Raw genomic sequence first — 18,299 nt, 5'->3', positions numbered from 1 at the left:
AAAAAAAAAAAAATACTATAAATTACTAAATTGTATGTATTCATATGATTGTGGAAACATTTGGTTATAGGCTTTCGGTGTACTGTGTTTGTGTGTTAAAAAACATATCATCAGAAAATTGACAATAAAAACCTAAACTGAAAACATTCCTGAATCTGGAGCATAAAGATGGTACTAAAGACTTCTCTCTGCAGTATGTGCTATTCCATGGCCAGAATCATATCGTATTATTTTTACAGTTTTTTTTAAATCCCTAGGATCTAGGACTGTGACTTAAAATTTGGTAGATAATTAATTCAGTAATTCCTTGATAAGCTATCAAATAAAACAATTCCCCGCGTTTCGTGATAAAATAAAATTTTTCACCTAGTCAACTTTTAAGTGAAATTGAAATAGTTTCTCATTAGCATAGTCTGAAACTATTCCCTACTGTTGATTAATTAATGCATTCTGTTTTAATTATAATTTGATAGTTCCCCACATAGAGATTTCACACCTGTCTAAGGTCGACTCTTAAAATTACAATAGTAATTTGCAGAAACTGCACTGATAGAGACCAAAGTGAACGAAGACAAAGAGTGTTTAAGTACTCGGGAGGTTGCAAGCCGTCGGATAGAGCTAATTTTCCAATCAGTTTTCTTAACATTTGTTTTTAGATATATCACTAGGCTTCACTTGCTGTAATAAGTCATGTGTACTGTGTAGATGTAGTTCTAGCTAATTTGAATCTTAGATTTATAATTATTAACAGATAGGTTTTAATTTATAACATTTATGAGTATAAAATCTTTTCAGCTTTATAATTACCATTTTCATTTTGCTTTAATTTGTTCTTCTTGGCTCAGCGCCTGTGGCTCAAGCGGCTAAGGCGCCAGCCACATACACCTAAGGTAGTGTGTTCGAATCCCCAGCCCGGGCCCACCAGACAACAATGATGGCTGCAACCAAAAAATGGCCGGGCACTGTGGCAGGCGCCTGTAGTCCCAGCTACTTGGGAGGCTGAGGCAGGAGACTTGCTTGAGCCCCGGAGTTGGAGGGTTCTGTGAGCTATGATGCCATGGCACTCTACCCAGGGGGATAGCTTGAGGCTCCATCTAAAAAAAAAAAATAATAATTTGTTCTTCTTATTCATGTGTTAGATGTAAAATGACTTCTGGCTGAGTTTTCTTCCAGACTTAGCCAAACACACTCTTAAAATATGTTGTGAAATTGTGACCAAGGTTTAATATTAATTGTTGAAGTGTATAGAAAATTATATCTTTAATATGCAATTGTGTTTTAATGATTTGCCCTCAAGAAAATGGATATTCAGAAATAATTGACATACAGTATACAGTTTTACATGCATTTAACTACATTAAAATTCCTATAATTTCAGGGGTCGAACTGGAAAAATTAGAGTGCAGAGTCTGAAGATTGGATTGATGTCTCTCTCTAAAGGTCTTCTGGAGGAAAAATACAGATGTATGTAAGACCTTTAAGTGTTGTTAGTAATAATAATTATCATAAAAATTTTATTGGGGACTTACTTTGAATGATCTGCTAGTAATAACAGCTTCCATGTTTTTAACCCTTACTCTGTGTGTACCAAGTTAGACAAAGGGTTGCAAAAAGATTTGGGCTTAAAAGCTAATTAATTATAGGTCTAAGAGGTGTGGTGCCTTGATGGACTGAGAACTGACTACAAATTATATCTCATTGAATTATTAGAATAATCTCCCCATAGTGTAGGCATTGGGATTTCCATTTTCCAGCTGAGAAAATGAATGGTGTGGCTCAGCACCTGTAGCTCAGGCGGCTAGGGTACCAGCCACATACACTGGAGCTGGCAGATTCAAATCCGCCCGGGCCTGCCAAACAACAATGACAACTACAACAACAACAACAAAAAAAACTAGCTGGGCATTGTGGTGGGCACCTGCAGTCCCAGCTACTTGGGAGGCTGAGGCAAGAGAATTGCTTACGCCTAAGAGTTTGAGGTTGCTATGAGCTGTGATGCAATGGCACTCTACCCAGAGTGACAGCTTCAGACTCTGTCTCAAAAAAAAAAAAAAAAAAGAAAGAAAGAAAAGAAAAGAAAATGAATGGTGAGGTAGATTAAGAATCCAGCAAGGCATGGGGTTAGAAATAGATCTTAAAATTTTTGTTCTCCAAATCGCCCCATTTTTTTCTATTTCTGTATACTTCCAATGCTTAAGAAAAAAAAAGTTAAAATGGTTTAGAGCCTTTATGGACATACCCAGAAGATAAGCTCAAATGCACAGTATTTTATTGTTGTGACAAAATTAAAAGCAATAAAAGTCTTTTTGGTTTTTATTATTGAATCAAATAATACAAATATTATCCATATTTCCCCTAATAAATCAGTGGTGCCCCTTTAGTTGCCAGTTAATAAAAGGCATCTTGGCATTGGGAGGGGCACAAGCACAGGAGCCAGAAAGACCTGCCTTCAAATCTCTACCACTTAATAGCCCAGTGTATTTGGCAGGTTCTATAATTCCACTGAATGCTGCTGCATAAGAGGCAATATTACCCCTTTCACAGTTCAGGAGGCTGAAATTTAGTGAACTTTCTTCAACTGAAAACTGAAGCAGATAATTCCTGTTTCAAAAGGGATTAAAGATAACATGTTTAAAGTACCTAGAAATAGCAGGTGGTAAATAAATGGTAGCAGTTGCTGCTAAGTCTCCAAACTCTTAACACATATAACATATCTGTTGATTTAATTTTGTCCCTAAAATGTGAGTAACTCAATCCTGCCATGCATATTCCCAAATGGTTGTTTACTAATAAATCCACATTTGTTTGTGGGAGAAAGTTAAGGACATTTCATGAATTGAATGATTCCAAAAAGGAAGAGGATATTTGATCATAGGTCCCATAAACTTTAAGTTTTGTGTCTTAGGTGAACATTCAAACATTTCAAAAACTTTCACTTTCCGGGATCACTCTGAGGTTGTGTGATTTTGAATTTCATATCCAGAACATGATGGCTTGCTTGTCCTACGTAGTTTGTCAAAAATGTCAGTGAAAACGTGCATGGATTTGTATAAAGTTAAAAGCTGATTGTAAGATCCGGGGTGATGGAGTGAGAGTCTAGTAAGCCAGGCAGAAAAACGCTCGCCTGATGCTTTTGTTTTGTGGCAATTTATCCGGAATTTCAGTAGTCTTCAGCATCACAATGGTGAAAAGACTTTAATTTCCAAAGTAGTTTCTACAATGATACAGAAATGAAAATGTTAATGAAAGCATCAGAGTTCCAAAATTAGTAAAGGATGTGTATTTCATCTAGGAGTCAAGGTTTTCTTGTGCTCCTGAAAGAAGTAGGTTTCTCTGAAAGTAACAGACCCCATTATGGAGCTGTATTTGAAACAAATGCAAATTCAACCTCAAAGCTTCTACTTACCATAATTCAACATTCAACTTGCAGATTTGGGCAGGGAAAGCCAAAGCCTCTGTGATGAAAATTTCTGATATTTAATTTAATCCACAAAGTATGCAATTTCAGGACTTAATTAAATAGGAAATCTCTTGGGTTGCAAGTTTTACTCTAGGTCTTTTCTGGGCTATCCAAACTCTAGAATATTTTGGGGTTTTGTTTTTGCTTTTTACTTTGGATCCTTAGCAACTCTGATTCCAGTGATGTCAGAACACCTCCTCGTTATTATTTCCTTTGTTAGAATTAATATTTAAGACAATTTGCTGTTCAAACTCAATAGCAAAGGCACCGTCCAGGGTCGTGTGGTATCCATCTGAATGTTGAGCTTTAATGGCCATTGTGTGGGGGTGGGCTTCACCCTCCTGCACCTCTGTCTTCATGGTCTCCTGAAAATATCCCAGATTAGGTTCTAACAATATCCTGGTGTTTGTGCAGGGATTTGGGCTTTAGATGGTGGCTTTCCTCTTGTGACCCACTCCCACACCCTGCCATCAGCTTTTATGTCTGAATATAACGTTAAAAAAGTGCACTCTTTAAAGAGTTTAGAAATATGCTAAAATGTTGAAGGACATTTTTCTTCTTAGGTTTTATGTGAGTCCCTTACTAGAAGCAGAGTAGTGTGGCTACTTGCCTCACAAGAGGAAAGGGTGGGCACAGTTGATCTTGCTGAAAATGTGCCCTTCTCTGTAGAGATTATTACACTTATGCATCAACTTCATATTTATTTAATAAGCCTCTTCCCAGGATCAGGTTTAAAATGAGCATCATAATAAAACTCCTAGATAAATATTTTTGGCTATGATAGTCTTATTTGTTAAAAAATGAACAAACACAAGTAGAGCTCTAACCAAATTGAAGTGAAATAATAATAAAAATAATTTATCTTAATTGAATTCTTTGCTGTATGCATACTTATAATTGAAGCCACATTTCATTGGAATTACTGTGTCAATATCACCACACTTAGTTTAGTAGTTTCAAAATCCACTGTTGACAGTGTTAGATTTGACATTATTTCCTTTTAAAAAGAGAATGATGTATTTCAGTCTGATAGTCATTTATCAGGTATTGCCTACAAATATTTTTTAGGATTAAATAAATATTACTTTTGTTCTATTCACGGATAACTTCATATGAAAGACTTTAGATTTTGTGTGCTCTTGAATTTTTAGAACCGGAAAATGTCTTCCCATAAACTGTTAATTTCTATAAGAAAGTGGATTGTTTTTCTTTGAAACTCTTCCCTATTCCAAAAGTAACCTCTCAGCATATTAGCTTTATTATTGGAAATACAGTAAGAATTTTAATCTTCAAAATATTGCATATGGTGAATAGAAGATGACTCAATACTGCAAAGAAGTATATATTTTATTAAATTAAAAAATTATAAAATAGATCAATGGTTTTTTATGAATGGAAAAGGGAATAAAAATCGATTGGCCCTAGAAACAACTAAATACAAGTTCTTGGACTTTTTAATGTTTTTTACATAAAATAGATTTGAGCATAAAAATCTTTAGAAGAAGCTAAAAACATATATTTAATAGAATATTGAATTTAGGAGTGAACATAAAACTTTTGTAAACAAATCTGTTGAAATTTAAAGGTCGGTTATTTAAGGTATATTTATTCCTTTGACAAGTCATGAGAGCAGCTTTGTTTTAGTTCATTATCTTCCTCAGGAAGCAGAAAAGTCCCTACAAAGACGATAAAATTAACCCACAACCATTTGTCTCACTACGAAGCAAATACGTCTTTATTGATCTATTTATAGGTATGCACAGGGGATATTAGATTATGTGAAGAAGCACATGGGTAACTACTTCCTGGTTACAGACCCACAGAATATTAAAATCACTGGACTTCAGGAGACAAATCATCTGATTCACGTCCCCCTGAAATTTTTTTTGTAATGTGCACAGTTCAATCCACATTCCCAAAGGCATGCTTTAAGTAAAAGAGCACTGTAGCGAAGGGAAGGTACTAGCCCTCTGGCTTCTGCTTGCAGTTCTCTTCAAGGAGGTGGCGGGGCCCACGGAAATGTGTGACCAGAGGCAGCTGGGCCTGTTGCTTCATGATGCCATCCAGATCCCCCGGCAGCTGGGAGAAGTAGCGGCTTTCGGAGGCAGTAACATTGAGCCTAGTGTCCGCAGCTGCTTCCAACAGGTAAGCGCAAAGATCAGCACAGCGCATGGTGGGGAGGGGTGGAGAGGATGTTCTGAGAAATGCAGTAGGGAGTTCATGCCGAGACCAAGCGGTGGAAGACTTTGGGTACCAGTACGTTTGTATTTTATTTCTTAAGGCGTATTTGATTTGAGGAATAGTGACCCCTGCAAGGACGCTTACTGTTTTTCTTTGGATATAATCTGGAATCTTTAACCTGTGCTGTGAGGTTAAAGATTTTCCTTTTTCCCCACACCCTGGCTTCCTCATTTCCACACCTCCCCTTCCTCTGTGCTTTGCAGCCAGGCGATGTTAGTGCCCCGATTCCTGCCTTAGAGCCTTTGGACTGTGCCTCTTGTTCAGAATTCCCCTCCTTCCTCTCTGCCCACTAACTCCCTTCTCATTCCTGATCCTTATTCCCTCTTGCCTTTTAGCTTAACTCTCATGTCTTCCTGAAATCTTTCTCTCACTTTTTCAGAGGAGATTGTGGTTTTCTACTGTGTTCATCTTAATATCCTCTTTCTCTTCCTTCTCATGCTCATCATCACAGTTACAGTTCCAGGCTGAACTGTATCTAATTCATTGCTTGGTGTTTGTTTCTTCTATAGGAATCTAAGCTCTCAAAGCAAAGACTATGTCTTTTTCCTGCTGTGTTCTGTCTCACACCATCCAGAGTGCAGTAACAGAATACCATAAACTGGGTGGCTTATAAACAACAGAAATTTATTTTCACAATTCTAGAAGCTGAGAAGCCCAAGATTAGGGTGCCAAGTAGATTCAGCACTTGATAAAGCCCCATTTTCTGGTTCATTTTGCCCTCTTGCTGTGTCCTCATGTGGTGGAAGGAGTGAATGAGCTCCCTCAAGCCTGTTTTATAAGGCCACTAATCCCCTTCATGATGGCCCCACCCTCATGACCTAAACACCTGCCAAAGGGTCCACCTCCTAATACCGTTCCCTTAAGAGTTAAGTTTTAATATATGAATTTTGGGAAGACACAAACATATAGAATATAGCACATCCCTGTGTAAAGTGCCTTGAATATCATAGCTACTTTAATAAATCTTCATTAAATCAATAAATAAAAATGCCCTGTGTTCTTTCTAGGTAAGATTTTTTTAAAATATAAAGATATTATTAAAATAGTATTCTCTTTGACAATATACGTGCAAAAAATGAATGATGTACAAAGTTTCATACTGATCCAAGTTGCTCATATTAAACTAGGAAAGTATTTTAGTTTCTCTTTAATGTTTACCGTGTATAAGGCATTTAGAAATATTACTACTGGTGTTGCACGTATGCATGAAGTACAAGCCTACAGACATTTTGCCAAAGCACAGCCAGTGATTTATCTTTGCTGAGGAAAAAAAAAAAATGCTCACACCATATCTTTGAGAAGAATTGATGTCATGGGTTATTACATTTTATAATGGCCTTTTTTCTTATTTTAGAAATACAAAAAAAAAAAACCAACTGAAAATTCTAAATATGATTTATAGTCACATGTGTTGGTTCACAGAATGACCTCAACACAGCAGGAGAATGATGTTGGTAGAAAATTTTTTTTTTTTTTTTTTGAGTCTCACTATGTTACCCTCAGTAGAGTGCCATCACGTGACAGCTCACGGCAACCTCATGCTCTTGGGCTTAAGCAATTCTCTTGCCTTAGCCTCCCAAGTAGCTGGGACTACAGGCACCCACCACAATGCCTGGCTATTTTTGGTTGCAGTCGTCATTGTTGTTTAGCAGGCCCGGGCCAGGCTCGGACCCACCAGCTTCAGTATATGTGGCCCACACCCTACTCACTGAGCTATAGGGGCTGAGCCAATACTGGTAGAGATTTAATTCTGCACATATGAAAATTAGATTTGAAGTGGGATTGAGAAGTTTTGTATAATTTCTCGTGATGAATTTGAAAATCCTGCAAAGTACATTCTTTATAACAAAGCCTCCAGTGTGGTGACGTAACAGGCCTTTGCTTGGCATTTACAGCAGCCTCCAGCTGTGTAACATTTATCAGTGAGTCTTTACTGGAACAAATTTTTATTGTCGTATATGAATGAACTTTATAGAATTAAATTATTTGTGTGAACAGGTGACCTAGAATTGTGTGGTTTGGGGTTTGCTTTTTTTTCTTTTAATCTGAGTATATTAAAGTAGTAGTATTTTTATCTTCTTCCTGTATAACAATTTCTGCTTTTTCTACTTTTTTTTTTCTTTTTGGGGGACAGAGTAGTCTCACTCAGTTGAGTGCTATGACTTCATAGGTCCCAGCAACCTCAAACTCCTGGGCTCAAGTGATCCTTCTGTTTCAGCCTCCCAAGTAGCTGGGACTATAGGCACCCACCACAATGCCCGGCAAAATTGTTTTGTTTTGTTTTTTTCTATTTTTAATGGAGACAGGATCTCACTCTTGCTCAGGCTGGTCTCTAACGCCTGAGCTCAAGTAATCCACCCGCCTCGGCCTCCCAGAGTGCTACGATTACAAGCATGAGCCACCATGCCCAGCCTGCTTTTTCTACTTTTAATTTCTGGAATTTTCTTGCCTGGGAGAACCTTAAAGCTTTTGTGACTTAACTGACCTGGAAAGAGTTATGTAACTTTCCCCTTCTGCACAGATTCTCAGAAGATTATGTAGCTGCAGTTTACGTGAAGCCGTTCTCTCCGCTCTTAACATATTTGTTTCTTCACCAGAATAACAACAAGCCTGAGATAAGCGTGAAGGAGTTTATAGACTGGATGCGTTTGGAGCCGCAGTCCATGGTGTGGCTGCCAGTCTTACATCGAGTGGCAGCAGCTGAGACTGCAAAACATCAGGCCAAATGCAACATCTGTAAAGAATGTCCGATTGTTGGGTTCAGGTGAGATGCACCAGTGCTGGCAGCAGACTGTTTTCTTTCTCATTTCTGTAAGCTCAGTGGTTTACCAGCGTCCATTTCCAGTTCCCATTGGGAGGTTCCTAAAAAGAAAGGATGTTCAGCATAAAAATGGCATTCTTTCTTGTACCTCTCCATGAAGCTTATTTTATTAGTATTATCATTAGTAGTAGTGGTATTGTTATTTATACTACTTACATCAAGAACCAGAGAAATTTATAAATGCCTAATTGGGTCACACAAATGTTCATGCATGATAATTGCATGCCTGATTATAAATATATAGCAGTGATGGAAGTTGATAGATATTCTGAGATCTGTGAGGTCAAACTTAGCAAGCAGGAAGTGACATTTAAATATTAGCTGAGAAGTAAGCAAGGTACTTTTTGTTACTTCTGCCAAGTCTGATGGGAAGTACATTAATTAGCCCTACTGTTGGCCTCCCCTGAGGAGTGCTGCTGAATGTTGTACTTTGATGTAATCATGTTAGACTCTTCAGTTTGTGACCCCAAAGCAGACTGAGAGAGTCTATGGTTTGTCCTAAGATGAAGTTTTTTGCCCATCCTCGTCCTTTGCTCCCTTAAGATAAGGATTCATTTGACCTCTTAGAATATACACTACATTCCTCTTCTGAGAGAAATCTAGAAAAAAAGGCCGAGTTTAATTTGGAAGTCTACTGGGAACCAACAGAAGCCTCCCAGCAGAGGAACCCACCTTTCATTCACACCTGATGGAGAGCCTTCCATGAAGACTCAAATCGGGAGGGCTGGGATTGGTGGTTGCTGTGTATAGTCATAGTGCCCGTATCTTGAACCAGACAGGATTCCTTTCATTTGACTGGCTTTATCATCATAATAGTTTGTATGAAGCACATCGTTGCATTCTCAGTGGGTGGCTAACATAAGAAACAGAATTTAAATTTCTTGTTCTGTCCTGTGTACTTTGTGATATAATTAGGAACACTGTCTAAAGTGGGCTAATTTCAGAGGGCCTTGCCACTGTGTGTCCTGAGAAGATGGACAGGCAGGTGGTTACTGTGAAGAAGAGTCTGCATGAGCCCAGCACAGAGGCAAGGTAGCAGATGCCCCCATGGAGTGAGAGCGCAAATGTCAGAAGGACAGTTTACACACAGGGAGTTCTTGGAATGGTTAAGTTAGAAGAACGTGGTAGACATAGACAAGGAGAGGAAATTGCTGGAATGTGGCAAGCTCAGATACTACTGGAAAATAACCCACATGGGAAATAGAGTTATCAGAGCCCATAATCACCACAGTGTATTGTTTACTATACTACATATGCCAGACACTGCTAAAATGTATTCCATTTGTTGTTTTCTTTACTTTTCCTAAAAGCTCTGTAAGATCGGGAGCATTATCTCTATTTGACACATTAAGGAAGTAGGATTCAAAGATTAGGCAACTTGCCTGAGGCCAGGTGACCGAAGAGCAGAGATGGAGTTGAGATTCAAATCCTCAAATCCAGATCGTTTTGGTTCTGGAATCCAGACTTTTTGTGTTCTTAATCATGGTGGTTTTGAAAAGCAGATTAGCTTTTTTAGGAGAGGAAGGATATTAAGAAGTAATTAAATTATACTGAAAAAAAAAAACAGTTGATTTAGGACTTTAATTATGAAACCAAAAATATTACACTGAATATAAACTGTAATGTGAAGCCAAAAGAAATAACTGGATTAGGTGATTTGGGAAGAAACTGGCTTATGTAAAATCTGTCATATACAGCTATTGAGATGCCGTGAGGGATCAGATTTCTCATAGACCGTGGATGTGGAGAGTGAAGGGCAGGACAAAAGATTCTAAAAAAAACATTAATATTTGAATGACCTTTAAAGTTTAATTTCTTGAATAAAAAATGGCCTTAAGTAACTGTAGCAAAATATTAATATTTAACAGCTGAGTTGTTGATCCATAGATTATTCTCTCGACTTTTGAATGAACTTGAAATAATTCATAAGAAAAATATGAAAGACTCATCATAAAGGGTAAACAATGTTAAGTGTTAAATTTCAGGCATTTATGTTTTTGGTATTAACATAAAATTTACCTGTAAGCATTTCCGTGAGGAAGATAAGAAGTGGACCAGTGGTCAGCGAGCAAGGCTGAACAGGAAGTGCAGGAGACAGTGTGTTAAGAACTAGCTCTGCAGTTACGCTGCTTGGATTTGCCTTGTGGATCTGCTATTTAGCTCTAAGACTTTGCATAAGTTACTCGGCCTTCCTGAACCTGAGTTTCTTCAACTTCAAATTCAATGAGTGTTTCCTCACAGGGAAAGTGGCCACATGAAAAGCATCTAGGGAAGTACCTACCACAAACAACAATTTACTGCTTAGTCAGTAAATATTAGCTCTTTTCATGATTACCAGTAACATCATTCGTGGGATAGTAGCTAAGCTTACAGGTAGGTCACTGAATTTATCCATTAAGTGGACATAACAGAAAAACCTGGGCAATGATGCTACTGAGTAGAAGGCAGATGGAAAAGAGGGATTTCAGGGGCAGAAAGATGAGCAGTTTTATTTAGGGAGGGAAGCATAGTGTTGTGGAAATCAAAAAGAAGGCTTTAGAAAGATGGTAGACGTATGTGTACAGCAGAGAGATTCTAAAAAGATCTTATGTGAGAACAGACCTTTGAATCAGGAGTAGTCACTGGGAACCTTAGAATGCATTCCATGTCGTGATAAGGATGGAAGGTAGGTCTCAAGCTCAGGAAGATATTAATAAGTAGGTCATTATGTGCAAAGAGCTTGTTCAAGAATTCTAGCTCTGACTTGAAAGTAAGTCAGGATATTGAAAATGGCAAGGTGGTAGATAATATACTGTCTTCTTTCTATGTCGAGAATATGATCATGCATCTAAAAGTTTTAGTTTCCAAATGAAAGAGAACTATGTCTCTAGTTGATACCTGGCTTAGAGACAGGGCCAAGCAAACATTTCTTTACGCTAATGCTGACTTAATTTTGTATAAAGATTATGCATGAAGGGAATGAATGTAAGAATGATTCCAATAGTAAAATGGGGCTAAGGTAGAAGAGGTCTGATTAGCTGTTAGTTGTAAAGAGATACCTCCTTCTCTGAGGCTACAGGAAGAATGAAAAGCCAAGTGCAGAAATAAAGATAGAGGAGTATTTGCATTGTAAAATACACTTGACTTTAGATTGTCTAGCACGCTCTTCCTCTGGATATGCACACTTTCTCCAAACTTTTATAAATACTGCTGGAGCATTTCACTGATTACTTTCAAATTAAATTTTAGTTAAATCTTAGATTTACAGATTGTTTTGTTAGCTGGGAATTTTTTTTTTCAGTTGGAATCCCATGTAACCACTTTATAGTAGCATAAATAGATACATTAGTTGCATAAATAAAAAAAATATTTTTTTTTCTTGTAAACAAAGTGTGTAGGTAGGCGATGCAAGGCTGATCTGGTTCCTCTGTATTGTCCTGGGTCCCCAGTTCTGTTTTTATTCTCTGTCACCCCTAATATCTGACTTCCACCTTTAAGGTCACCTCATGCTAACAAGATGGCGCTTGCGGATGTCAGGTTCATTTTCAGGAATAAGGAAGACGGAGCTTGCCTCTTCCCAACTGTGTCGTCCCTTGAAATACCAACTAGAATTCCCACCCAGTGACTTCAACTTGCAGTGGTCACCACTATCAGCAAGAGAGACTGAGAAATAGTCTTTTTCACAGGGCACTTTGCTAACATGGACTAACAGCACAAGGGTCTCTTACCAACGAAACAGGGATATTGGCTATCTGCCAAGGGAGTATTCAGCAATAAACACAATTCTTGGTAGAAGAAAAGATGCCAGTCATCTTTGTCAAACCATGCCGGTGGGTCGACAGATACTGTATGTGATTGTTTCAAACCTTGAGAAAGTAAGCTGGTGATAGTGCGTGGAGACTGAGTTCCTTCAGATTGATTTGCAAGTGGTTTTGCAGGTCATTTTAGAAGCTACTCAGCCCTTCATAGTTGACTATATTAATCTCACATAACCTTTAAATTGTGTGTCCTTTTCCTTCTGTTGGTCCTGTCATTTCATTTCTTCCTGTACATATGAGTATAATTCATATTCTTAGTTCCACTAGCCATGGTAACAGCATGGAAGATTCAAGAGAAGACGTTTTCCGCTCAGATCTATAGAAAATACCATCATCTATTTAGAGTTTCACTCCTCTAAATACGATTCTGCAAATGGAAATTAATGTGCATTGTCACTCTTAAGTGAGAAGTCTAAAAACACCATTTCCATTCCAGAATGCATTGTGATAAAGGTGTCATTTAGGTTGTTCCTCTTCTAGGGCCTTTCTCTATTTTAATTTTTTTTTTCTAATGACTAGTTTAAGCCAAGTATACAAATGAAATGAAGAAACTAATACCTTTGTGAAGGAATTTCAGGCTTCATTTCTAATTGATGGTATAATTGATATTTTAAAATGTGATCTGCCAAGCTGACAAATACAATTCTTTCCTTCTCTATCATTTTCCATGGAAGAAAAGAAACAGTAAAGAACATCTTCAGACATGAATATTTGTCTCTTCATCATTTATAAACACATGGACACATGTTCTAGAGCAGGTGTCCTCAAACTACGGCCCGCAGGCCACATGCAGCCCACCTAGGACATTTATCCGGCCCGCCGGGTGTTTTTGCCGCCACTGCCTGTCCTGCTTAGCGGCCGACTCGTCCCAGGGCCCGCAGTCCGGCCCTCTAACAGTCTGAGGGACAGTAAACTGGCCCCCTGTTTAAAAAGTTTGAGGACCCCTGTTTTAGAGACTTGAAATCCCGAATTTTACTTTATTTCCTTCGTGATTTGGATAAATGAGATTCCTTACCACAAATGATTGATTTGGACTAAATAATAGGAATGCAAGCCAATGGATCTTCTTTTCTTCTCTTTAGGTATAGAAGTCTAAAGCATTTTAATTACGATGTCTGCCAGAGTTGCTTTTTTTCTGGTCGAACAGCAAAAGGTCACAAATTGCATTACCCAATGGTGGAATATTGTATCCCCGTAAGTACCAAGCCATTGTTTTTAATACATTGCTTTGGAATTAAATAGTGTCTAAAATTTTGTTCAATTCATTTAAATTTAACATGTTTGGGGGGAAAAAAGATAATATTCAAGGTCGCTTAACTGTGTTTTTTGTTTTCTTTTAAGTAAACACATCTATGTTGAATTAATGCAGAAAAGTATACTTTCCGTCTGAAAAATTAATTTATTAACATTTTTTACATTTGTATTTTGATTTTAAACTGAAATATTTAGACAGCAAGCTCTTTTAAGAGCTCACACTGGCCTACATGGAAAATGATATTATGCAATGAAAAACCATGTTTCTTTTAGACATATTTAAAATATATCTTCATAAATCTTACATTCACAAAAAATAAAGAAATTAAACATATTGTTCATAAATCTACCTCTTAAGCTACGTTTTAATGTTTTTTCTACATGTCTGATTTTAAGATTTTATTTATTTTTATCCAGCTCTTGAATCAACTGCCTATAAACATTTTTCTATTTGTCTGATTTTGTTAAGATTTGATCTTTATATTCATGTATTTTTGTTCTTAAATATTTAACTCAGAAATTTCGTATAGTAAATATTTCTCCAACTTGTCGCACAGGGTAATTTTTCCCAATAACAAACTTTTTAATTGAGTAAAATTACTCCAATTTAGTAAATCATTTCCCTTAAATTTGGACATTTAGTTTATTTTTCATTTTTAATATTATAAACACCACTCATAAACATGTTTGTGAAGATAGCTTTCCATATATTACATAAATTATACTTTCATAGAGTAAAGCACTAGAGTAGAGGATCTGAGTCAAGGATTATGAGTATTTTTGTAGCCAAAATAATTGATGCCCAGTTGCAAACCTGAGAGGTTTACCTCACTTTATATTCTCATCACACTTTGTTAATGTTGGAGTTTTACTACAGCCCCCCTCCCTCGGCATTGGACGCTGGTTCTTGTTGCTCTTTGAGCTTAAGCTGATTTTTCTGGAGTTGTCATCATGTTGTCAATGGCTGTTCTTTACTTTCCTTCCAAAGAGTGCCAGAACTTACAAAGCTGCACATTTTCTTTGGTTTAAGAAATCGAATTCCTTTCTGGGATCATAAATTGACAGAAAGGCAGCAAAACTTATAATGTACACACATATAAATCTCACATTCTTAGGTATCTTATTTCAAGTAAATAAGGGCCCTGGTATAGGGAGGACATCTCTAGAAAAGGCTGCTGAATTATAATGGATGAAATACCCAAACTGCATAATAGCTTTAACCAGGGGGAAAAAAATCTCCAGAAAAATTGCTCCATGAAGCATCATTTATTACTGTTATTAACTTACTTATTCATCCAACAAATTAATATTGAACACTTATATTTCAGGTGCTATGGTCAAAGATAAAGCCAGACACTCGTTAAGGACAGATTTTAATCAATAATGGACTGACTGTGTGTTTGTGTACACGTATATGTACACACTTTGATTTGTACTGAGGTGACAGGATGTTTTCAGGGGACACTGGAGGAGCAGAAGGGGAGCATGGGGGGTCTTGAGCAGAGTCAAGTGCCTTGAAGGAAACAAATGGATCATAGCACAGAATGCTTAGAAGAAGGGCTTTAGACAAAGAAGTCAGGTAAGGTCTGCTGGAGAAGTTGACATTGGAGTTGAGACCAAAGGTTGGGAAAGAGCCAGCTGTGTGGAGAGCTAGTGGACGGCACTGCAGAATGAAGAAACGGAGCACACAGGGTCTGAGGTGAGGGGAGGTTGGCATGACTGGGGCACAGAAAGACAGCGGAGCCTGCTTCACAGTGGAGTGCGGTAGGGAGCGCTGCCTACACAATTTGAAGCACCCAAGCAACATGAAACCATGGGGCCCCTTGTTTAAAAAGTATTAAGATTTTCAGGATGGCAGCAGCAGAGCGGAGGGCCAAGTTCAGGGCCCTTCTGAACATGGGGCTTCCGAGCTCTGTCCAGCTGTATAGGACACACATCCTTGAAGTCCACCCTGGAGTTAGAAAAGAAACGGAGGTGACTAAGGAACTGAAAGATATGGGACAAATTTGACAAAGAAGGAGTTTTTCCCTTCACAAAAGGATGAATGGTAAGAGGTAGGAAAAAGAGAGAGGTATCAGGTCGTATGGCTCACCCTGGGAATCACTGCAACGAATCTGAATTGGGGAGGCAATATAATATTAATATTTACATGATAATGGAAATACAGGAAGCTGATTTTAAAGAGCTAATGCTAAAATAGGAATATCATCAAGTAAGTATATGTTAAATTGTTATGGTAAAGATGTATAAAATTACAATTTTTCTAGGTCTTTAACATAACAATTCCTAATGATTTTACAAAATACTAGAACAGTTAGAAATCTGCATAGCTCTAACAGTGGTTGGCCGGTACAAGCTTGCTTGAGAATCACTGATACACAGATGAATTTCACTCTACAACTACCAATTTAAATAAAATCTGTTAAGTTATCCACAATCCTTCTTGCTACATAGTCTTTGAAAAGGCACTGTTATCTTTTCTGAGATTACAGCTTATCCGGAATTGGACAAGGATGGCTTCCTTTTTAAAGACCTACTTGGGGAGGTCCTTGTCCTTTTTTCTGAGGTTACATGGTGACCTTATCATAGCCTACTTATAAACCATCTCTATCACAGGTTATTTTCTGCCCTTGACCCTACAACGTTTTATAAAATAACAAGAAATATATGTAAATTGAGTTTTGGAGAGGACATTTGCATTTAATACTAATGAATGACTTAATTGCTTTCCAAAATTTTTTTCTCACCCATATTCTTTAAATGTTTTACTCTCATTTTTTAAGCGAGCTTTATTTATGGTTCACTCATCTTTGACCCAACATTCCCTAAGCTCATTTAATGTTTGCCTTAGAAAATAAACTCAAATGTGAATTTGTTCAGTACAGCGACAGCATCAGTTGGGTGTTAAATGGCTCAGACCTTTCCCCAAGGATCTGACTATGTAATATTTTTTAGAATGATTTTTTAAACATTTGGATCGAGAGAGTAGCCAAATGTTTTTCTTGTTACTTGTGCACTTTACTTTTGAATTTGGGCATTATTATTTATTTTAAAAATAGCTACATTTTATATTTAAAATGTTCAGATTTGAGATTTCTTTTTTATTAGAATAAGAATTTATGAGCATTTAATCTCATAGTGAAAATTACCCTGATTGGATCTTCTTTAAAATTATCTTTGTTTTCCATAACCAAAATTTAATTCAAATTAGCAATATTTCTCTATGTTGTTAACACAGATGAAAGATAATCTCCAAAGGTAAACTTTGAGCTCCGTTCTATCGTAGTGAATTTCATGTATACAGGATATTATTAACTGTAGCCACCAGTCTGTACATTAGATCTTCAGAACGTATTTGTTCCATAACTGAGAGTTTATATACTCCTTTACTTCCCCCTGGTAACCACCCTGTATCTCAGCTACTATGATTCCACATGAAAATGAGACATGCAGTATTTGTCTTTCTATAATTGGGTTATTTCTCATAGTGAAATGACATCTAAGTTCATCTATGTTGCTGCAAATGGCAGGATTTCCTTCTTTTTTAAGACTGATTAATATTCCATTGTACATATACACTACAATTTCTTCATCCCTTCCTCTGTTGTAGAATTCTTAGATTTATTCCCTGCCTTGGCTATTGTGAGTAATGCTGCCATTGACATGGGAGGACAAATATCTTTTGAAGATAAGATTGTATTTATTTATTTACTTTTTGGTTATGTGGAATGAGGGGATTGCTGGGTCATATGATAGTTCTATTTTTAAATTTTTAAGTAACCTCCAGACTGTTCTGTATAATAGTTGAAACAGTCCTTGTTTAAATGAGAGAGCCAGGATGAGGACTTTCACATACGATTAGTGAGAGTTCATGCAGTTGCTGACAGTGAGAGGGAACTGGATAGCGTTAAACACTAAGGAGAATGGGAAATGTTTGGAATTGCTCCTAGGGTCAATCATGATTCACAAAGAGATGAGTAAATTGCTTGCTACTTTGCCACAAGAGTGCAGCTGAGGTTAATTGGCAGAGATTTGTGGTTTGTCACTCCATCATTGCTCAGCAACTTTGGATTGAAAAAATAGTAGGTATAGTCGATGCCACAAGAGTGAAAAATTCAAAGGTGTTAATGATGCTCTGGTTAATCGGGGCTATCCCCAGGCTGAAAAAATCCCAAAGGGGGTTGAGGGGCTAGAGATCAAGATGATGGGGCAAAGAAGAGACTTATTCATGTTAATGAAGTGGAAAGAAGGATGAGAGGATTCCATTCAGTGAAAGATTTCACTGAAAGATTCAGTGAAAGTTAGAAATTTTGGACTGAAACATGTTTTTAGTAACAATGAGGCCTAGGCCTTGGCCATACCCCAAAGTGTGACTGAAGTGGAACAGAGGCAATTTTAAAGATGAGGTGGCACTTGGAAGCCCATTGTTATGTCTGTAGAAGAGGCAGATGATAGTGGTGTCTGGCGTTATACCATCAGAGGGAGTGGGGGTGGGGACCTGCAGCCCTGGGGCCACATGTGGCCTTCTGGATCTTTGAGTGCAGCCATTTGATTGAATCCAAACTGTACAGAACCAATTCTAAGGAATTTGTTCTGTGAAGTTTGGACTTTGCAGAGAGACTGCATTTGGAGATCTGGAGGCCACGTGTGGCCTTGATGCTGCCAAGGGACTACATTTGGGGATCTGGAGGCCACGTGTGGCCTTGATGCTGCCAAGGGACTACAT

At 37.6% G+C, this 18,299-nt stretch overlaps 1 protein-coding gene across 1 annotated transcript in view; it reads left to right on the top strand.

Moving 5' to 3' along the window:
• The window catches only part of UTRN (utrophin), a 513,062-nt gene that overhangs the window by 456,136 nt on the left and 38,627 nt on the right, over window positions 1-18,299 (top strand). The window contains exons 61-64 of the mRNA XM_023513504.1: window positions 1,379-1,464; window positions 5,448-5,605; window positions 8,299-8,465; window positions 13,402-13,513. Coding sequence (XP_023369272.1) covers window positions 1,379-1,464; window positions 5,448-5,605; window positions 8,299-8,465; window positions 13,402-13,513 — 523 coding nt within the window. The remainder of the gene's footprint in view (window positions 1-1,378; window positions 1,465-5,447; window positions 5,606-8,298; window positions 8,466-13,401; window positions 13,514-18,299) is intronic.

The sequence above is a fragment of the Otolemur garnettii genome, unplaced genomic scaffold (assembly GCF_000181295.1).
Source record: "Otolemur garnettii isolate 467f Iridium unplaced genomic scaffold, OtoGar3 scaffold00042, whole genome shotgun sequence".
In the NCBI taxonomy this organism is placed as follows: Eukaryota; Metazoa; Chordata; class Mammalia; order Primates; family Galagidae; genus Otolemur; species Otolemur garnettii.
The sequence above is the reverse complement of the archived record's forward strand: the minus strand, read 5'-3'. Positions and strand labels throughout refer to the sequence as shown.